Source organism: Numenius arquata, unplaced genomic scaffold (genome assembly GCF_964106895.1).
Source record: "Numenius arquata unplaced genomic scaffold, bNumArq3.hap1.1 HAP1_SCAFFOLD_560, whole genome shotgun sequence".
Classification (NCBI taxonomy): domain Eukaryota; kingdom Metazoa; phylum Chordata; class Aves; order Charadriiformes; family Scolopacidae; genus Numenius; species Numenius arquata.
This window is the reverse complement of record NW_027415566.1, coordinates 25,999-47,567: the sequence shown is the minus strand read 5'-3', so window position 1 is coordinate 47,567 and position 21,569 is coordinate 25,999. Positions and strand designations below refer to the sequence as shown.

The 21,569-nt window shown below is 58.0% G+C and overlaps 2 protein-coding genes across 2 annotated transcripts in view; one reads left to right on the top strand and one right to left on the bottom strand.

Moving 5' to 3' along the window:
* QTRT1 (queuine tRNA-ribosyltransferase catalytic subunit 1) overlaps positions 1–1,303 on the bottom strand; it is a 4,141-nt gene extending 2,838 nt beyond the window's left edge. The window contains 1 exon segment of the mRNA XM_074167778.1: positions 1,212–1,303. Within this exon segment, the coding sequence (XP_074023879.1) occupies positions 1,212–1,303 (92 nt within the window).
* A 3,388-nt stretch (positions 1,304–4,691) lies between these two features.
* Positions 4,692–21,569, top strand: part of SMARCA4 (SWI/SNF related BAF chromatin remodeling complex subunit ATPase 4) — a 34,188-nt gene continuing 17,310 nt past the window's right edge. The window contains 20 exon segments of the mRNA XM_074167781.1: positions 4,692–4,913; positions 5,916–6,048; positions 6,474–6,872; positions 7,486–7,584; positions 8,092–8,350; positions 9,599–9,725; positions 9,873–10,046; positions 10,756–10,929; positions 12,085–12,252; positions 12,344–12,394; positions 12,991–13,121; positions 13,616–13,673; positions 13,856–13,974; positions 14,202–14,352; positions 15,133–15,296; positions 15,414–15,480; positions 16,675–16,785; positions 18,005–18,247; positions 19,736–19,849; positions 20,549–20,656. Coding sequence (XP_074023882.1) covers positions 4,692–4,913; positions 5,916–6,048; positions 6,474–6,872; positions 7,486–7,584; positions 8,092–8,350; positions 9,599–9,725; positions 9,873–10,046; positions 10,756–10,929; positions 12,085–12,252; positions 12,344–12,394; positions 12,991–13,121; positions 13,616–13,673; positions 13,856–13,974; positions 14,202–14,352; positions 15,133–15,296; positions 15,414–15,480; positions 16,675–16,785; positions 18,005–18,247; positions 19,736–19,849; positions 20,549–20,656 — 3,072 coding nt within the window.

The following is a 21,569-nucleotide window of genomic DNA, read 5'->3' as shown; positions in this document are numbered from 1 at the left end:
CGGGAGATGGTTTTTATAAATAAACTCCTGATTTTTTTTTTTTTTTTTCTTTTTTTTTGGGGGGGGGTGGGGGTGGTGGTTAAAATAATCCTAAATTATTTTCCTGCGGCGTTTGGACGTTTTGAGGTGAAAAGCGACGTTTTCCTCCATCAGCAGAGCGGGATTTTTAGCTTTCCCCAGCCAGGTGCAGGCGCAACGGAGGTTTCATATATTTTAGGGATGTTTTTCCCTATTTTTTCCTTTCCCCCCCTCCTCCTCCGCTCCCTTCTCCCCCCCCCAATCGGGAGATGCTTTTCCGAGAGCCCAGGGCCCCAGCTGCTAATTTCCCCTGTTAGAATAATTTCTATTTTCCTCCTTGGGAGATCGGAGGTGGAGAGGGGGGGTTGGGGGGGGGGGGGGGGGGGTTGGGAGGGGGGGTTGGGGGGGTGTAATTAAGGGATTTGTGCAGCTGCTGCTTAAAATTCACGAGCTACGCCGCGGTAACGAGGAAAGGAGCAGCCTGTCCCGTTCACCACCACCCCCCATACCCCCCCCCCCCCCCGCCAAGGTTCTGGGCTCGTTTCGAGGCTAAAAGTTTAAAAAAAAAAAAAAAAAAAAAAAAAGCTGCAAAATCCTCCCAAAAAGAGGGATCTCAGGGCTGACACCCCCCCTGCCCCCCCTCCGAGGACAAAATAAACCCGGGTTTTTGGGGGAAGCCGCTTATTTTTCTCTCCCGACTCTATACGTTAGGAAAAGCCTCATAAATAGGCGAAGGGAGCTCTAATTAATTAATTAAGGCCGGCCTTTTTTTGTGGGTTTTTTTTTGTGGGTTTTTTTGTTTTTTTTTTTTTAATTTTTTGAAGAAAAATAACGAAATGACGGCGGTGGGAAGGCGTGAGCTGTGTTTTGGCGCGGGAGCGCCGGCAGCCGCCGTTGCCGGAGCGAACGATGCGCTGGTGATTAATTGTAATTAATTGGTTGCTGTGGCTGTGCCCTCCTCCTTCTCCATCCTCAATTTCCACCCCCCCCCGACGTTTTTTCCCCCCGGGGGGGGAGAGAAGGTGTCCAGGGCTCGCTGGGGGGAGGGGATGGCTATTATCACACCGGCGTGGTGGCCCCGGTGGCAACCACTTGCCCGATGGATGGATGGCTCCTCTCTTGGGGGGGGGGGGGAAGGGGGGGGGCATGGGGTGTGTCCCCCATCCCACGCCTTCCCACAGGCGTTAATTTACCCGTAAGTGCGCAGATTTCCCCCAAAACCCATCAAACCGGTGGCTGTATTTTGAATTTTCACATCTTTGTTAGGCTGAGGAGTAGGACGCATCGTTAAGGCTCGTTAACGAGGTTCTCACCCCAAAACCGGGGGCGGCGGAGGGGAGCGCCCTTCTCCTCCCGCCTCCTAACGATGGATCCCCACTAATTGACTTTTCCCCCCCCCCCCCTCCCTCCCTGCAGCGCTGGGTTAATTAAAAGCTCGTCGTCCACCAGAGCTCCCCGGCCGCCGCGCAGAGCTCCATGCCCAGAGGTAGGTGCCTGGATTCCGGGGTTTCCTCCCGGAAGGGTCGGAGATGTCCCCGTGGGTGACGCTTTAGGGGCTCAGATGGGTTTTTTTAATTAGAAATAAGAGGAAAATGGCTGCAGCGGAGCGTGAACGTTGGTCTGGGGCTCCAGCGGCGCCGGAGATGAGCAAATCTCGGCTTTTCCTGAAAAAATACTTCCCCGTTCCCTAACGTTCCCCAAAGTACCCTCTTGATTTGGGTTTTCTCCTGGAAAAGCCGGGGCCGGGAGCGCGGCTCCAGCTGGGACAGGGCCGTGGGGGTGCGGGCAGCGTCCCCTCCGTCCCTCGCAGAAACGCTTCGTTAGCCCTGGCTTCCTCGTTAGCAGAGGCGGGAGGGGAGGGAAGCGGCTCCTTCGGCCGTGGGTTTCCCCTGGGGGTGGAAGGAGGGAGATTCCCTCTGAACTGGGGGCGGGGGGGTGTTAAATCCCTGCCTTCTGCTGCGGGGAGGGGGGGGGCCGGGAAGGGCTGGACCAGAGGCTCGGCGGCTGCAAAAGCTGAATTTTCACCATTCCCGGAGTTCAAAACTGCAAAAAAAACCGGAGCGAAAACGGCCGGGTTTGTGTTCCCTTCGCCCAGGAGCGCCGAAACCCTCGGGGGCCCGTCGCCCTTCCCCTCCCGAGGGGGGGGGACCCGACCGTTGGAGAAGCGACTATCGAACCTTCTTTTCGTTTAAACGGGGAAACGTGGAGCCTGAAGAGCCCCTCGGGGTTCGGCTCGGAGACGCGGGAAGTGCCCGAGACCTCTCAAAGAGCGGGATCATCCGGGGAAAAAGGCATCCCCGGAGCAGAGCACCCAAAAAAAGATGGTTTCAGGAGCCACCCGAAAGATGTTTGAATAGATGGAGTGTGGCTGCGAGGATGTTCCCTGCCTCCCCCCATGAGCACGGGATGCCCCACGTCGATATTCCGGGAAGTTTCCCCTCCCCGACGGCTGCTCCGTCTCCTGGGAATCGCCGCCGTTTTGCTCCAGTTTGGGTTTTCCGGCGAGAAAGGAGCGTGGAATTTGGAAGCAGCTTCCCCTTTTCGCAGCCCCCGGGTCCTCGAGGTTGATTAAATCCGTGGGTTTGGCGCCGGATGGGTTCAGGACGAGGGGAAAAAGGAGGTTTTTAGGCTCGTTCTGCTTTTTCCCAGGTGCTTTGGCGCTTTTTTTTTTTGTGTGAAAACACCGACGCCCGAGTTCCCCGGGGTGCTGGGATGAGCCGGGATCCGCCGCCGGATCCTTCCCTTCCACAGCGGGTTTGTGGGAAGCGCTTGGCTCCGGCGCCTTCACCAACAAGCGTGATGAAAAATAAACACCCCCGGCCACAAATCGCCAGAATAAATGGGGATAAAACACACCACCCGGGACGGGGCAGGGGGGGGTCGGCGGCTCGGCGAGGGATCCTCTGCCCTGCAAGAAGAAGCAGCCGGGAAGCGTCTCCGCTCGCCTCCTAAAATCCGTTTAATTCCGGAGAAATGTCCCTCCTTTGCGCTGTGGTGTTTGGGGTGAAGCTGGGAAGCCCTGGGGGGGAGCGCGGGAGGAGCTGCCATATCCCCCTACCCTAAAAAAAAAAAAAGGAGTGTTTCACCCTCCGAGCGTGAGCCCCGGCCTCAGGGATTTTCCCTGGAGCCTGGGATTTCTGCAGATTTCACCCCTTTCTCCCACGGGAGCCGTGTTTTCTGCCCCGGATCCTCCGGCCGCGGTTCCCCTTCGCTCTCCCAGGAGAATGTGTCAGGACGTGGAATCCGGGCATGGATTTCCCTTCCCAGGACCTCATCCTCCTCCCGGATCCTCCGGCCGCGGTTCACCTTCGCTCTCCCAGGAGAATATGTGTCAGGACGTGGAATCCGGGCATGGATTTCCCTTCCCGGGTGTTTTTCCGGTGCCACACACGCATGCGTTTCCCTGGCCTCCCCGCTCGGAAAAGCGCCTGGAAGGGGGGGGGGGGTGGTTTCTCTCCCGCAGAAGCGGCGGCATGGTTGAATTTTTAAGGGAAAAATGGGGTGACGCTGCCGATTCCCCTTTTCACCCCATTCCGAAGGCAAAATCCTCCCCGTTTCTGCCATTTCCGAGCCCTTGTTGCAAGCGGAGCCCGTTCAGCGGGGAGGGAGCTGCGAGGAGCGTCCCGGCGTCTCCCCCCGCCCACATCCCCCCAAATTAACGCTGTGGTTAATTGTGATGCCGTTGACGAGCTCCCATCTCGCGGCCACCAGCACCTCCCAGTTTGATACCAGCAGCAAACTGGTGCGTGGACAAACCCCCCCCCGGCAGATGGAGCCACGGAAGAGGATCCCCCCCGGGAGCGACGTCCCTCCTCGTTACGGGTCAAAACGAGCAAATCCCATCAGGCACGAATCCCGCTTCCATCAAACCTCGTTTTAAAGGGGAAATAAATGAAATCCGATGTCACCGGCCGGGCAGAAAAGTTCACTTTCATTTTTTTTTTTTTTTGTTTTTTCCCCTCCCAGTTTGGATTCGCGGGGGGTGGGGTGGGGGAACAGCGCTTTGGGTGGAATCGATCCCGCTTTGGGACCGGAGGATGCATTCCCCGTCCCCAGTCCTTTTGCTGGAACCGCAAAAGCGTTTCCAACCCCCAATGGGGGACGAGAGACTTAATTTTCTTCAAGAGCTCTTCTGTGCTGTGTCTGAATTAACCAGAAATTCTAGTTTCTTGCATCAGAGCCACGCTTTTCCACCCAAATTCCCCATTGAACTGGAATGGAGCGTTCAGGTGCTGGATTTCGATGCTTCCCTGCCCGGGATATTTCAGTTTTGCCCCCATCTCCGGAGCTGGGAGAAGAATTTTAAATCAATTTCAAGCTCTGTGCAAAAAATATCGCTGCCAGGACTGGTAGAAAACCACTTAAAATTAACCAAAAATCCCGAGTTTGTATGGAGCACATAACGGGATATCGACGTTCTCTCCTGGGAATACTCAGTGCCCGCGCTGCCGGGATGATGGATTTGGGAGCGGGTTTCTGCTTCCTAAAGCCTCCGCCTTCGCAGGGCTGGGGTCGCTAACGAGCTATGGGTTCGTTAGCGAGGGCTCTGCTCCGGGTAAGGGGCGGCGGCCTCTCTCTAACCCAAATTTCCCCTTTTTTTGTGCCCGTTTCGGGGGGCTCTTCCAGGGCCGGCGGCTGAGACGAGCTCCCCGACGGCAGGACCCCGCTGAGAGATGTCGACTCCGGATCCTCCCATGGGGGGGACACCCCGGCCGGGACCTTCCCCGGGGCCCGGCCCCTCGCCGGGGGCCATGCTGGGTCCCAGCCCCGGCCCCTCACCCGGCTCCGCTCACAGCATGATGGGCCCCAGCCCCGGGCCGCCCTCGGCGGGACACCCCCTGCCCCCCCAGGGGCCGGGGGGCTACGCTCAGGACAACATGCATCAGATGCACAAGGTGAGGGGTGGGGGGAGGCAAACGCGCTGGGAAAATACACTCTGCTTCGGTAAAATGAGGAAAAAGGGTTGGGGCGGCTTAGTCGTCACGTTAATTTAGTTCTTTTTTGGGGTCACGTTTCCCTTGAGATGGAAAATCTGAGAAGTTCATGGTTTGTTTTAGAGTTGGGGTGATGATGATGATGGTGTCCTTTAGAGTTGGGGTGGTGATGATGATGGTGCCCTTTAGAGTTGGGGTGGTGATGATGATGGTTCCCTTTAGAGTTGGGGTGATGATGATGATGGTTCCCTTTAGAGTTGGGGTGACGATGATGATGATGATGGTTCCCTTTAGAGTTGGGGTGATTGATGGTGTCGATGATGTCCTTTAGAGTTGGGGTGACAATGATGATGGTGCCTTTTAGAGTTGGGGTGACGATGATGATGATGTCCTTTAGAGTTGGGGTGATTGATGGTGCCCTTTAGAGTTGGGGTGATGCCTTCAAGGCCAGGTTGGACGAGGCTTTGACAACCTGCTCTGGTGTCCCTTCCCAGGGCAGGGAGTGGCACTGGGGAGGCTTTAAGGTTCTTTCCAACCCAAACTGTTCCATAATTCCATGATTTTCCACAAATATCAGGGCATCGTAGCTGTCTCTCAAGCTCGGTTCTGGATTGCCGGGGTGGGGGAGTTTAATTCCAAAATAAGGAAGGAGAATGAAACTAATAAAGGTTTCTCTCACTGGGAATTTGGGGCTCGGGGAAAACGAGCTTCCTTTTTCCCTTTCTCCCTGAAAGCATTTGGGGCTTTCTTTTCTTTCACTTTGTTTGATCTAAAACCCCTTTTTTTCTCAGTTTGGTGGGTTTTTTTTTTTAATCATCTTCAGCATCATCCCTGTGCCCCACGGTGTTTTACTGGCAAATGGGGGTTCGTTTTGGGGAGGGTGTTGGGGAGGCAGCAGGTCTGGCCCGCGCTCGCCCTCCTCCCTCTCCGGCTCTCTGATTTTTGGGGTGTTTTTTTCCGCAGCCCATGGACTCCATGCACGAGAAGGGAATAACCGAGGACCCTCGCTACGGCCAGATGAAAGGGATGGGGCTGCGGCCCGGGGGGCACGCGGGAATGGGGCCTCCTCCCAGCCCCATGGATCAGCACTCGCAAGGTTGGTGTCTCGAGAAATCAGAAAAATGGGTCTTATTTTCTTATTTTGGAGGGGGCGGGGCTGGGGGTGGATCCGGCGCTCCCGTGGCTGTCGCTTCCCTCTTTCCGGGTGTCCCTTGGGATAGCCAGGAAAACAAATGGCATGAAAAGGTCAAACTGGGAGAAATTTGTCCCTCCCTGTGTCCCGGTCTCCTGGGCAGGGCTCGGTGTGGCGTCACCCACCAAACACCTTTCCCGCTTGCATTTCCTTGCCTTAAATCCTTGGTTTTTGGGAAGGACGTGGCACTCCCGGCGTTTCCACGTTTAAAGCAGCCGCGGGCTCCTCCGGGGAGGATTTTTCTGTAGTTTTGCCTTTTCTTTGGGCTCAGTCTTTCCCGTCCCCATCCCCGCGGGGCTCTGACTGTCTGTCTGTCTGTCTCTCTCCAGGCTACCCCTCTCCGCTCGGCGGCTCCGAACATGCCTCCAGCCCGGTCCCGGCCAACGGCCCCTCCTCCGGCCCTCAGATGTCCTCGGGGCCCGCGGGGGTCCCTTTGGATGGTACTGACCCCCAAGCTCTGGGGCAGCAGAACCGGGGGCCCACCCCGTTTAACCAGAACCAGCTGCACCAGCTGAGAGCGCAGATCATGGCCTACAAGATGCTGGCCAGGGGCCAGCCCTTGCCCGACCACCTTCAGATGGCGGTGCAGGGGAAGCGACCCATGCCTGGAATGCAGCAGCAAATGCCGACACTACCTCCCCCTTCCGTCTCCGGGACTGGACCAGTGCAAGGACCAGTGCAAGGGCCTGGACCGGGACCGACACCTCCAAACTATAACAGACCTCACGGTGAGCGCTTCCTCCCCGGCGGCGACGGGGTTTGGGCACGGTTTGGCCCTTGCCGCTGCCCTGCTGGGCACCCAGTTTGGGGTTTTCTGTTGGCACATCTCAGCCCAACTGGTTCCCCTGGAGAAGAGAAGGCTCCGGGGAGACCTTGGAGCCCCTTCCAGTCCCTCAAGGGGCTCCAGGAAAGCTGGGGAGGGAGCAGGGATGAGGGAGGGGAGCCATGGGACGAGGGGGAAGGGTTTTAAGGTAAAAAGGGGAGATTTAGAGAAGAAATTGTTCCCTCTGAGGGTGGTGAGAGCCTGGCCCAGGTTGCCCAGAGAAGCTGTGGCTGCCCCATCCCTGGAGGGGTTCAAGGCCAAGGTTGGACGGCGCTTGGAGCGACCTGGTCTGGTGGGAGGTGTCTGGGGATGGCAGTGGGGGGGGCTTTAAGGTCCTCTGATGGGCAGGGGGGCACGTCTGGGGGGGTTCTGTGCTTGCAAAAACACCTCCCTGCTGATCAGGTCTCCTGAGCGGGAGGATAAACATTTTTCCTGGTGTTTGCACCCGAAGATCAACATCTTAATGTGGGTTTTTTGTTCCCCCCCCACCACCACCACCTTTTTTTCCCTTTCTGCAGGTATAGGAGGGCCTAACATGCCCCCTCCCGGACCCTCAGGAGTTCCCCCAGGAATGCCTGGGCAACCCCCCGGCGGCCCCCCCAAGCCCTGGCCGGAAGGTGAGAGCCGGGAGCTCGTCGGCACCAAAACTGCCTTAAACCATCAAAGGGAGCCACAAGCTCATTAGGGGCTGGTCGTTAACGAAGTGGGGTTTCCCCCCACACACACAATGGGGGAAATCCCACCATTGGTGCTCCGTGTGGGCAGGAGCGTGGAGAATTCCGGGTTAAAATCCTGTAAATGGTGGCTGAAGCCCTTGATTTAATGGGCCTGTTCTTCGGCCGCAGCTCCGTGAGGCCGCGTGGGTGCTTTCTGCGCCGACCGCTCAAACTTTACGGGCTTCGGGTGGGGAAGGAGCCCCCCCCCGGGGTTTATTTCCCCTTAAATTGATGGGTTTTGAGGGGTGGTGGCTCCCGGGGAGCGGGGGGAGTTGTGCCGAAGCCGGGCTCCGCGCTACCCGAAGCCGCAGGGGAGGGAACTCGGGGTATTTTTAATCACCTCTTTCTTAACAGCGCCGTGTTTTGGTTGTTTGTTTTTTTTTTCTTTCCCCTCTCCTACCCTCCCAGGACCAATGGCGAATGCTGCAGCCCCCACTAGCACACCTCAAAAACTGATCCCCCCCCAGCCCACCGGCCGGCCCTCCCCGGCCCCCCCGGCCGTGCCCCCCGCCGCCTCCCCGGTGATGCCGCCCCAGACGCAGTCCCCGGGGCAGCCGGCCCAGCCCGCCCCCATGGTGCAGCTCCACCAGAAGCAGAACCGCATCACCCCCATCCAGAAACCCCGAGGGCTCGACCCGGTGGAAATCCTGCAGGAGAGGGAGTACAGGTAGGGAGCTGGGGGGGGGTGTGTGTGTGTGGTTTCCCTCTTCAACCCCCCTCACGCCGTCGCAGCTTCCCCTCCTCTTGGGGCGTCACCCGGCCATTCCCCATCCTGTCTTACCCTTGGGGACCCCAACATCAGAAGGACACGGAGGTGTCGGAGCGGGGCCGGAGGAGGCCCCGGAGATGCTGGGAGGGCTGGAGCCCCTCTGCTGTGAGGACAGGCTGAGAGAGTTGGGGGGGTTCAGCCTGGAGAAGAGAAGGCTCCGGGGAGACCTTGGAGCCCCTTCCAGTCCCTCAAGGGGCTCCAGGAAAGCTGGGGAGGGAGCAGGGATGAGGGAGGGGAGCCATGGGATGAGGGGGGAAGGGTTTTAAGGTAAAAAGGGGAGATTTAGAGAAGAAATTGTTCCCTCTGAGGGTGGTGAGAGCCTGGCCCAGGTTGCCCAGAGAAGCTGTGGCTGCCCCATCCCTGGAGGGGTTCAAGGCCAAGGTTGGAGGGGGCTTGGAGCGACCTGGTCTGGTGGGAGGTGCCTGGGGGTGGAACTGGATGGTCTCAAAGGTCCCTTCCCACCCAAACCCTTCTGTGATTCCATCAGCAGGGCCATCTCTACCCAGCCCAGGTCGCTCAAAGCCCCGTCCAACCTGACCTTGAATGTTCCCAGGGACGGGGCATCAAAGAGGGGAGATTGAGATGAGATTTTGGGGAAGAAATTCTTCCCTCTGAGGGTGGTGAGACCCTGGCCCAGGTTGCCCAGAGGAGCTGTGGGGTTGCCCAGAGAACCTTGAAGGGGTTCAAGGCCAAGGTTCGACGGGGCTTGGAGCAACCTGGTCTGGTGGGAGGTGTCTGGGGGTGGAACTCGATGGTCTCTAAGGTCCCTTCCCACCCAAACCATCCCACAACCATTCAACCATTAACGTGTGAGGTGCAGAGATCTGGAGGTACAAAGCGGGGGTGCATTTTCCTTGGAGCTTCTTGAGGCGCCTCCTGGAATCTGGTCCCTCCGGCTTTCCAGGGATCGTCACCCCTCTGGTGTTTTATTGGGGTGCCTTTCTGCTGGGGGGGGGGTGGTATCTGCTACGGCAATTGATGAAACCAGGGTTGAAGCTCTGGGTGCCAGGAGCCCCCATCTCACCTGAGGTAAGGCTTCCAGGAGCCAGAGCTGGCCCTGGCACCTCCTCCTGGGCATGGCGGTGACGGAGAATTCCTCGTGCCTGTCCCTGCCCACCCTGAGGGTCCCCTCTCCTTGCTCTACAGGCTGCAGGCTCGCATCGCCCACAGGATCCAGGAGCTGGAGAACCTCCCCGGCTCCCTGGCTGGTGACCTGAGAACCAAAGCTACCATTGAACTCAAAGCACTACGGCTGCTTAACTTCCAGCGCCAGGTAACCTGGGTCTCCAGGGAAATGGGGTTTAGGAACCGGTTGTGGCCGGGAGCTGCGGGCGGCGTGAAATTCAAGCCATTATAATACTTAACAGCATCGCCCGTGGAATTAATTGCTTGGGTTTTTTTATCTGGATGTCTCCCAAAGCTGCGTCAGGAAGTGGTGGTGTGCATGAGGCGGGACACGGCCTTGGAGACGGCGCTGAACGCCAAGGCCTACAAGCGCAGCAAGCGGCAGTCCCTGCGCGAGGCCCGCATCACCGAGAAGCTGGAGAAGCAGCAGAAGATCGAGCAGGAGCGGAAGCGCCGGCAGAAGCACCAGGTCAGCCGGGACCGGCACCGCAGGGATTGGGCGGCTGGAGGTGGCCAGGATGGGCTTTTTTAGGGAGTTCCCCCTTTTTAGGGCATTTGGGGATGTTCCTCGTTGGGCTCAGAGGGTGGTTGGTTGGACCCGGAGAGTGGTTGGTTGGGCTCAGGGGGTGGTTGGTTGGGACAGAGGGTGGTTGGTTGGACCCGGAGGGTGGTTGGTTGGGCTCGGGGGGTGGTTGGTTGGGCTCGGGGGGTGGTTGGTTGGGCTCGGGGGGTGGTTGGTTGGACCCGGAGGGTGGTTGGTTGGGCTCGGGGGGTGGTTGGTTGGGCTCAGGGGGTGGTTGGTTGGACCCGGAGGGTGGTTGGTTGGGCTCGGGGGGTGGTTGGTTGGGCTCAGGGGGTGGTTGGTTGGACCCGGAGGGTGGTTGGTTGGGCTCGGGGGGTGGTTGGTTGGGCTCAGGGGGTGGTAGGTTGGGCCAGAGGGTGGTTGGTTGGACCAGATGATCCTTGTCGGTCCCTTCCAACCCAAATACTCTATTAAATATAAGAGAAGTCCGTCTCTCTGAGCATGAGGTGTATGAATTTAGCAGAACACACCGTCGAAGGTGTCCCTGCTCGTTGCAGAGGGTCGGACTATTTAAAAGGTCCTTTCCAACCCCAAACCCTCCCGTGATTGTCGAAGCACACCAGTCCTGATGCTCTGCCGTTGCTGTTCCCTGCAGGAATACCTCAACAGCATCCTCCAGCACGCTAAAGATTTCAAGGAATACCATCGCTCTGTCACCGGCAAAATCCAGAAGCTGACCAAGGCGGTGGCCACCTACCACGCCAACACTGAGCGCGAGCAGAAGAAGGAGAACGAGAGGATCGAGAAGGAGCGGATGCGCCGTTTGATGGTAAAGCACTTCGTGTGTGTGTCCACGACGTACAGCGTGCGAGGGTTGACAGCGTCTCCCATAACACCCTCGTGGGTCAGACGAGAGGACAGTGGGGTGGGTGGAGAAGTGGCTGGATGGCAGAGCTCAGAGGGTTGTGATCGGTGGCGCAGAGTCCGGTTGGGGGCCTGTCACTGCTGGTGTTCCCCAGGGGTCAGTCTGGCTCCGGTCCTGTTCAATATCTGCATCAACAACCCGGGTGAGGGGACAGAGTGTCCCCACCGCACCGTTTGCTGGTGACACCAAGCTGGGAGGGGTGGCTGCCACAGCAGAAGGCTGGGCCACCATCCAGAGAGACTTGGACAGGCTGGAGAGCTGGGCAGAGAGGAACCTGATGAAATTCAACCACGGCAAGTGTAGGGTCCTGCCCCTGGGGAGGAACAACCCCCTGCACCAGGACAGGTTGGGGGTGACCTGCTGGAGAGCAGCTCTGAGGAGAAAGACCTGGGAGTCCTGGGGGACAACAGGATGCCCACGAGCCAGCAATGGGCCCTGGTGGCCAAGAAGGCCAACGGCATCCTGCAGGGTGTCGAGAAGAGCGTGGAGAACCTCAAAGGAGGTCATCCTCCCGCTCTGCTCTGCCCTGGGGAGGCCCCATCTGGAGCACTGGGACCAGTTCTGGGCTCCCCAGTTCCAGAAGGACAGGGAACTGCTGGAGAGGGTCCAGCAAAGGGCTACCAAGATGATGAGGGGCCTGGAGCATCTCTCTGCTGAGGAAAGGCTGAGGGACCTGGGGCTTTTGAGTCTGGAGAAGACTGAGGGGGCATCTGATCAACGCCTCTAAATACTTGAAGGGTGGGTGTCAGGAGGATGGGGCCTGTCTTTTTCCAGTGGTGCCCAGTGACAGGACAAGAGGGAACGGGCACAAACTGGGCCATGGGAAGTTCCGTCTCAACATGAGGAGGAACTTCTTGACTTTGAGGGTGTCAGAGCCCTGGAAGAGGCTGCCCAGAGAGGTGGTGGAGTCTCCTCTGGAGACATTCAACCCCCCCTGGATGGGACCCTGTGGGACCTGCTCTGGCTGCGGGGGTTGGACTGGGGGGGTCTCCAGAGGTTTCTTCCAACCCCTGCCATGCTGTGACCTCAGCGGGGGGTTAACGCTCCTCCTCTCCCCAGGCTGAGGATGAGGAGGGGTACCGCAAGCTCATCGACCAGAAGAAGGACAAGCGCTTGGCCTACCTGCTGCAGCAGACGGACGAGTACGTGGCCAACCTGACGGAGCTGGTGCGGCAGCACAAGGCCGCCCAGGTGGCCAAGGAGAAGAAGAAGAAGAAGAAAAAGAAGGTGAGTCGGCAGCCAGGCCGTGCGGGGAGCCGGGAGGAAGATCTCTGCGGAGGCGCCGGGTCCCTGACATCCCCTCTTCCTCCTCTTGCAGAAGGCGGAGAACGCGGAGGGGCAGACGCCGGCCATCGGACCGGATGGCGAAGTAAGTCCAATAATCTCCTCTCTCCCCGTGCCAAGTAGGGGAGGAAACGTCAGCGGGTGTTGGGATCTCCCCTCATCATCCTCCCTCCCGCTGCCGAGACCTAACGCAGCCGAAAATACAACTTACCCCCCGATGGAGGGAGGGAATCCCCCTCCCCGTCCCCGGGAGGGCAGCTCCGAACTTGGTCTCCTCCCCGGCAGCACCGTGGAGTTGGGATCCATGTCCCCAACGAGGGATCCCCAATCCCCTCGTGGGCGGAAAGAGCTTTGGAGCCGTATTTCCAATGAATTATTCCCGCGTGAGCGGAGCTCGGCATCGGAAGGCCCCCCCCAGATTCTGAATGTCGGCACTGATTTTTTATTTTTTTTTCCCCAAAGCAAAATATTAAATATGGTCAGGTCTCGAGTTTTGCTCGTCCTCTGCTGGTGCTGACGTTAAAGCAGTCGGTTTTTTGGTTCTTCCCGGTCCTTGCGGTGGTTCCAGGGGTGGGTTTGCTGGATGTTGGAAATGCGAGCTCTCTTTTTGAGGCAAAAAAAACCTCCCGATCCTCACCGGGAACGACCTGATGGTCCTTCCTTCCTTCCTTCCTTCCTCAGCCGCTGGATGAGACGAGCCAAATGAGCGACCTCCCGGTCAAAGTGATCCACGTGGAGAGCGGGAAGATCCTGACGGGCACGGACGCCCCCAAGGCCGGGCAGCTGGAGGCCTGGCTGGAGATGAACCCCGGGTACGGCCAAGGGGGGGCAACCGAGGGGGAGTTACCCCCCGCCTCAGGGTCTCTGATCCAGGGGGAATAGGGAGCTCCGGTCGCGGCCGAGCTGCTGGGGGGGGGTGTTCCCTGTGGGATCGGGAGGAGGAAAGCGCTTCGTTGGCCCCAAACCTGGGGAAGCGTGGGGGGATGCGGGTGGGGAAGGAAAGATTTCATCAGGCTCCCAAAATTTTGGGGGGAAAAAGCTCACGGGGCGGGGGGGTGGGGGGGGTGCCCCAGATACCGGCTCCGGGGCTCACACGCCTTCCCGAGAGTGCCTGTGAAAAGCTGGACTGAGGGAAAAATGAAAAAAAAAAGCATTTTTATATCATAATAAGCATTTTATTTATTTAAAAAATCGATACCCGTAACGAATTTGAGGTTTAATGGGAGGGTTTGTCGAGCTGAGCTGGCTGCAGAGCGCTGCCGGTAGCAGGTTGGCAATTAAATATTGATTGTTTGTGTTTAATTAGATATGAAGTAGCTCCAAGATCTGACAGTGAAGAAAGTGGGTCAGAAGAGGAGGAGGAGGTAAGGGGGAACGTCACCACCCTCCGTTTCCCATTTTAATGATTTTTGAGAGAACAGCCCTGTTGCCCACGGGCTGGGCGGTTCCCGCGCGCGGCGGAGCGGGTTTTGCTGCCCTTTGGGTAGAATAAAGGCAAATAAGCGATTTTTGGACTCAAAACGGGTGGGTTTTTGTGTCCCGGCAGGAGGAGGAGGAGGAGCAGCCGGCGCCGGCTCAGCCCGCCCTGCCCGTGGAGGAGAAGAAAAAGATCCCTGACCCAGACAGCGACGACGTCTCGGAAGTGGACGCCAGACACATTATCGAGTGAGTCCTGCCCCGTAGCCCCCCCCTCTCCCGCTTCCATCTGGGGAGAACTCGGGTGAATCCGGCGGGTTTTGTGTCAAAGGAGAGAAATTCAGTGGGCGGCGTTGGCTCTTTCCAAAATCAGACCCAATTTGGTGAAAATTACCCACCCCGGGACCGATGGGGGAGGTTTCTCCAAGGGAACACCTTTCCTACGTCCCATTTCCCCCCCTTTCCCCCCACCCCAGGAATGCGAAGCAAGATGTGGACGACGAATACGGGGTGTCTCAGGCCCTGGCCCGGGGGCTCCAGTCCTACTACGCGGTGGCCCATGCCGTCACCGAGAGGGTGGACAAACAGTCCACGCTGATGGTCAACGGCGTCCTCAAGCAGTACCAGGTGAGAGGCTGCCGGGGGGGGGGGGGAACCCACCCCGGGCCCTATGGGGCTGTTGGAGGGTTTTGGTGGCCCTGCTGGGGCTTTTGGTGGCCCTTTCAAGGGCTTCTGTTGGCCCTGCCGGGAGGGTTCGGCACATTCCGGCTCCCGGCAGCGAGAAACGGGAGCTGAGGGCAGAGCCCTTCCCTCTGGTGCGAGATAAAGGCGCTTAAAACAGTGGATTTAGCCCTTGAAAAAGAAATTCAGAATGAAAAAAAAACTACAAGTTTCCTAAATCATCGGGAAAACGACGGTGGAATTAGTCAAATAAAAGGGTCTTGGCACCCAAAACGCCTCTGAGGTCAATCGAGACAATTCTGCCGTTAAATCTTAAGCCTTTCTAAGGCTTTCGGAGCCTTTCTCTGAAAATCGAGAGAGAAATCTCTTTCTTTCTCTTTCGGAGCCTTTCTCCGAAATCAAAGCTTTCTCCAAAACCAAACAAAAATCACAACTTTCTCCAAAATCAAAATTGTGACAACAACCTGATGGGTTTTAAGTGAAACATTTGCAGTAAAAAGGTGCGAATCCGCTCAAAAAGCCCTTCCTTTCCCCTCCCTGGGGAGGAGACCGTTAACGCCTGCCACTGGCTTTAAATAATTAAGATGGGATCGTTAGTAGGGAGTAATGACAGGGTGGGGGCGGGGGGGGGTCGACACCCGGGTCTGTTCCCTGACTCCTGCGACCGTAATTTGAGGTTTTTCCATCCCTGGATCCCGTTTTCCACCCCCCCCCTGCCCCCGGCAGATCAAAGGGCTGGAGTGGCTGGTGTCGCTGTACAACAACAACCTGAACGGGATCCTGGCCGACGAGATGGGGCTGGGCAAGACCATCCAGACCATCGCTTTAATCACATACCTCATGGAGCACAAGCGCATCAACGGGCCCTTCCTCATCATCGTACCTCTCTCGTACGTGCCCTTTTCCCCCGCCTCCCCGAGAACAAACCCCCCCCCACGTTCTCACCTCCCCCACCTGCAAGGGCTGCTTTTACCGTTTCTCTCTGTTTTTGTTTTTTTTTTCCCCAGAACTCTGTCGAATTGGGCGTATGAGTTTGACAAATGGGCTCCTTCGGTGGTGAAGGTCTCCTACAAGGCAAGTATCGGCCTTGATTTCTGCACGTATTTTCACAGAATGATGTGGGGTTGGAAGGGACCTTCTGGAGATCATCTCCTCCAACCCCCGGCCAGAGCAGGGGCACCCAGAGCAGGTCCCACAGGGTCCCATCCAGGGGCGGTTGGAATGTCTCCAGAGAAGGAGACTCCACCACCTCTCTGGGCAGCCTCTTCCAGGGCTCTGCCACCCTCAAAGTCAAGAAGTTCCTCCTCATGTTGAGATAGAACTTCCCATGGCCCAGTTTGTGCCCGTTCCCTCTTGTCCTGTCACTGGGCACCACTGGAAAAAGACTGGCCCCATCCTCCTGACACCCACCATCGATGAGATCCACCCCCCTCAGTCTTCTCTTCTCCAGACTAAACAGACCCAAGTCCCTCAGCCTTTCCTCAGCAGAGAGATGCTCCAGGCCCCTCATCATCTTGGTAGCCCTTTGCTGGACCCTCTGCAGCAGTTCCCTGTCCTTCTGGAACTGGGGAGCCCAGAACTGGTCCCAGTGCTCCAGATGGGGCCTCCCCAGGGCAGAGCAGAGCGGGAGGATGACCTCCCTTGAGGTTCTCCACGCTCTTCTCGACACCCTGCAGGATGCCATTGGCCTTCTTGGCCAGCAGGGCCCATTGCTGGCTCGTGGGCATCCTGTTGTCCCCCAGGACTCCCAGGTCTTTCTCCTCAGAGCTGCTCTCCAGCAGGTCACCCCCAACCTGTCCTGGTGCAGGGGGTTGTTCCTCCTGGGGAGGGCAGCACCTACACTCACCCTTGGTGGAACTTCATCAGGTTCTCTGCCCAACACTCCAGCCTGTCCAGGTCTCTCTGGATGGTGGCCCAGCCTCCTGGTGTGTCACCCACCCCTCGCAGCTTGGGTGTCACCAGCAAGTTTTACCGGGCTCCTTCGCCAGGATTCCTCGGGTGCCAGTTTGCCTTTTCCTCCTCCCACTCTGACAATATTCCCGTTATTCCGAGGAAGCTGGGACGTTTTCCTGCCCCTAAAGCCATAAAAATCCACCTTTGTTCTTCATTCCCTTAACGGCAGAAGGAATCCAGCTGCCACCCTCTGCCTTTCTGCAACGGGAACGATGGTTCCCTGGGCATCATCCCGGCTCCTGCCACCTCTTTTTTTTTCCTCCTGGAAATCCCGCTCTGCTTTAACATGGCTGTTTGGAATTTCTCCCCCCCCAGGGCTCCCCAGCAGCGAGACGGGCGTTCGTACCTCAGCTCCGAAGTGGGAAATTCAACGTCTTGCTCACCACTTACGAATATATCATTAAAGACAAGCACATCCTGGCCAAGGTGAGTCCCTCCGGCAGCGGCACCTCCTCCTCGGCGTTATTTGGGCTGCGGCGACGGCTCGTCCGGCGAGAAAACAGGACCGAGATGGTCCCAGTCAGAAAAATCCTGCCTTTTACATGAGATTTTCTCTCTGGAATCTCGTTGTCGTGACAGGAGCTGCCTCTTCCTCTCAGCATTCCCATTATTTTTGGCTCCTGTGATACAGCAAATATATATATATATTTTTTTTTTTTTAATTTTTTTTTTCCCCCTTGTAATAAAGCAGCTCACGGGACAGTGAATGTTTAGGAGCACCCCGACCAGGCGGCCGTTGCCCTCCTGCCCCAGCCTGGAGGGGATTTTCTGAGCCCATCCGGCTGCCGGAATGGGAAGCGCAAACCTTGAGGCTTCCCCTGGGCTGGAAAAGTTGTGCTGTTTCCAGCGCACCCCGAGAACGCGCCGGGTTTAAGGGGTTAAATCTTGCTCAGAAGATTCTGCGGCACCTCGAGGGTTGGCCGGAAAGATGTGATTTATTGATGGCCAAAAAGCTCAAGAAATGCTGGAATTCCCCAGAGCTGGAGTCAGTCCCCATCGGCCGTTTGCCATTAGCGCTCTTCGTTATCCCCGCTCCTTCGTGTCCGTCTGATCCAGCCACACGAAGCGCTGCCGATAGGAGCGGATCCCATGCAGGGCCTTCCACCATCTTGGCTCGCTTGGATCCCTCCTGGGGGCCCCGGGATCTCTCCTTGGATCCCTCCTGAGACCTGGGATCTCTGTGGATCCTTCATGGAGGCCTAGATCTCTCCATGGATCCCTCCCAAGACCTAGGATCTCTCCTTGGATCCTTCCCGGAGGCCTGGGATCCCTCTGTGGATCCCTCCCAGAGACCTGGGATGCCTCTTGTGGATCCTCACAAAGGTCTGGGATGCCACTGTGGATCCCTTCTGAGGCCTGGGATCTCTCTTTGTGTCCCTCCTGGAGGTCCAAATTCCATCTGGAGCCCTGAGATCTCTCCTTGGTTCCCTCCTGGAGAACTGGGATCTCTGTGGACCCCTCCTGGAGGCATGGGTTCCATCTGGAGCCCTGAGATCTCTCCTTAGTTCCCTCCTGGAGATCTGGGATCTCTCCTTGGATCCCCTCGAGCCCCATCTCCGCCGTTGGTTGGGATCCCCTGGCTGTGGCCGGATCCACTGCGGCGCCGGCAGCCGCCATACCTCACCCTCACCCTCCTCCTCCCCAGATCCGCTGGAAGTACATGATCGTGGACGAGGGCCACCGCATGAAGAACCACCACTGCAAGCTCACCCAGGTCCTCAACACCCACTACGTGGCCCCGCGGCGGCTGTTGCTGACGGGGACCCCGCTGCAGAACAAGCTGCCCGAGCTCTGGGCCCTCCTCAACTTCCTCCTCCCCACCATCTTCAAGAGCTGCAGCACCTTCGAGCAGTGGTTCAACGCCCCCTTCGCCATGACGGGGGAGAAGGTACGGTGTCCACCCTGTGGTGGCTGCTGGGGACGGGCCTCTTGGGTCCCTTCTTGGTGCCTCTTGGGTCCCTTCTTGGGTCCCTTCTTGGTGCTTCTTGGGTCCCTTTTGGGTCCCTTCTGTCTGTAAACGCTGGCAAAAAAAATCTCCTCGTTCCCACTGGCGAGGTGCGGAGTGAAATGCAATTCTTTCAGGATGGGTTTTAGGGGAAAAAAAGGCAAATTTTAGGAAAATAGAGAGGGTCAATTGTGTACGGGAAGGGGAGGGTGAGGGATTCCAACCCCGAGGGGTCCCAGAGTTGGGGGGAGAAGCCGGTTGGGCTCTCGCTGGTGCCCTTCTCAAGGGGTGAAGGAGCTGTTTGAAGCGACTCCTGTTGAATCACAGCAGCCGAGGTTTTGCAGAGGGGGAGATCGGGCAGAAAATCGAGCTCAACTCAACAAAAAATCAGCACAAAACCCTCCGATTGCGATTGTGTGCGCTGGTAGCCCGGAAAGCCCCCGGCAACCTGGGCTGCATCCCCGACAGCGTGGCCAGCAGGGTTGGGGGGGGGGATTCTGCCCCGCTCCGGGGAGATGTCCCCTGTCTCTGGGGACATCAGAAGGACACGGAGGTGTCGGAGCGGGGCCGGAGGAGGCCCCGGAGATGCTGGGAGGGCTGGAGCCCCTCTGCTGTGAGGACAGGCTGAGAGAGTTGGGGGGGTTCAGCCTGGAGAAGAGAAGGCTCCGGGGAGACCTTGGAGCCCCTTCCAGTCCCTCAAGGGGCTCCAGGAAAGCTGGGGAGGGAGCAGGGATGAGGGAGGGGAGCCGTGGGACGAGGGGGAGCGGTTTTAAGCTGAAAAAGGGGAGATTTAGAGAAGAAATTGTTCCCTCTGAGGGTGGTGAGAGCCTGGCCCAGGTTGCCCAGAGAAGCTGTGGCTGCCCCATCCCTGGAGGGGTTCAAGGCCAAGGTTGGACGGGGCTTGGAGTGACCTGGTCTGGTGGGAGGTGCCCGGGGGTGGCACTGGGGGGGCTTTAAGGTCCCTTCCCACCCAAACCCTTCTGTGATTCCATCAGCAGGGCCATCTCCACCCAGCCCAGGTCGCTCAAAGCCCCATCCAACCTGACCTTGAATGTTCCCAGGGACAGGGCATCACAGAGGGGAGATTGAGATGAGATTTTGGGGAAGAAATTCTTCCCTCTGAGGGTGGTGAGAGCCTGGCCCAGGTTGCCCAGAGGAGCTGTGGGGCTGCCCCATCCCTTCAAAGCCAAGGTTGGATGGGGCTTGGAGCGACCTGGTCTGGTGGGAGGTATCCCGGATGGAGCTCGATGGTCTTTAAGGTCCCTTCCCACCCAAACCCTTCTGTGATTACATCAAAAAGACTTCCCGCATCCCCGATCGGAGCGATGCGTCGCTGCTTTAACCCCGACGCGGGGAATTTCGCCGCCGTGGAGGGATCCCGAGGGAGGGACCTTCCCTGGGGTGTAACGGCTCCCTCTCCCGCTGCCCCAGGTGGATCTGAATGAGGAAGAAACCATCCTCATCATCCGGCGCCTGCACAAGGTGCTGCGCCCCTTCCTGCTGCGCCGGCTGAAGAAGGAGGTGGAGGCGCAGCTCCCCGAAAAGGTACCGCCCGGGGGAAATCATCCCTCTTTTCCCCCCCGTTTTGAGGTGCCCCCGGAGCTTTTTTTTGGCTCCATGGGGAGGTGGTTGGGTTGATTCCTCCGAGAAACTCGGGGCTTTGGAAGGGGTTTGTGCTCCGCTGTGGAAGGATCCAGGAGTTTTTGGGGGTGCTGGTTGGCGTTTGTGCCCCACAGCAAAAAGATCCATGGTTTTGGGGGTGCTGGTGTCCATTTGTGCCCCACTGCGGAAGGATCTGGAGACTCAGGTGGATTTTTGGGGGTGCTGGTTGGCATTTATGCCCCACTGCAGAAGAATTTGGGGTTTTGGGGTTTTTTTTGGGGGTGCTTGTTGGCGTTTGTGCCCCATTTGCAGACGGAGGATCCATGGGTTTGGGGAGGTTTTGGGGGTGCTGGTTGGCATTTGTGCCCCACTGCGGAAGAATCTCTAGTTTTGGGGCGGTTTGGGGGGTCCTGGTTGGTGTTTGTGCCCCACTGCGGAAGGATCTGGAGACTCAGGTGGATTTTTGGGGGTGCTGGTTGGCATTTATGCCCTGCTGCAGAAGAATTTGGGGTTTTGGGGGTTTTTTTGGGGGTGCTGGTTGGAGTTTGTGCCCCATGGCAAAAGGATCTGGGGTCTCGAGGGTGGGATTTGGGGGTGCTGGTTGTTGTCACCCCAGGATCTGATCTTTCCCGGTCCCCGCAGGTGGAGTATGTCATCAAGTGTGACATGTCGGCGTTGCAGAGGGTCCTCTACAGGCACATGCAGGCCAAGGGGGTGCTGCTCACCGACGGCTCCGAGAAGGACAAAAAGGTCTGCCCACACCCCCCCCGCAAAATCCCCGCTTTTTGGACCATCTCTCTACACCGGGAGCGGGGCTGGAAACCCCCCCCAGGGGTGGGCATGGGAATCTTCCCTCCCCAGTAGCTGCGTTTATGCCCCAATGCGGAAGGATCTAGGATTTTGGGGGGGGGTTTGAGGGTGCTGGTCGGCATTTGTGCCCCACTGCAGAAGGATCCAGGTTTTTTGGGGGGGTTTTGGGGGTGCTGGTTGGCATTTGTGCCCCACTGCAGAAGGATCTAGGATTTTGGGGGGGTTTTGGGGTGCTGGTTGGCATTTGTGCCCCACTGCAGAAGGATCCAGATATTTTGGGGTGGAGGTTGGGGTACTGGTTGGCGTTTGTGCCCCACTGCAGAAGGATCCGGGTTTTTTGGGGGGGTTTTGGGGTGCTGGTCGGCGTTTGTGCCCCACTGCAGAAGGATCCAGGCTTTTTTGGGGGGTTTTGAGGGTGCTGGTTGGCATTTGTGCCCCACTGCAGAAGGATCTAGGATTTTGGGGGGGTTTTGGGGTGCTGGTTGGCGTTTGTGCCCCACTTCAGAAGGATCCAGATATTTTGGGGTGGAGGTTGGGGTGCCGGTTGGCATTTGTGCCCCACTGCAGAAGGATCTAGGATTTTGGGGGTGCTGGTTGGCGTTTGTGCCCCACTGCAGAAGGATCTAGGATTTTGGGGGTGGGTTTGGGGTGCTGGTTGGCGTTTGTGCCCCACTGCAGAAGGATCCGGGTTTTTTGGGGGGGTTTTGGGGTGCTGGTTGGCATTTGTGCCCCACTGCAGAAGGATCTAGGATTTTGGGGGGGTTTTGGGGTGCTGGTTGGCGTTTGTGCCCCACTGCAGAAGGATCCAGATATTTTGGGGTGGAGGTTGGGGTGCTGGTTGGCATTTGTGCCC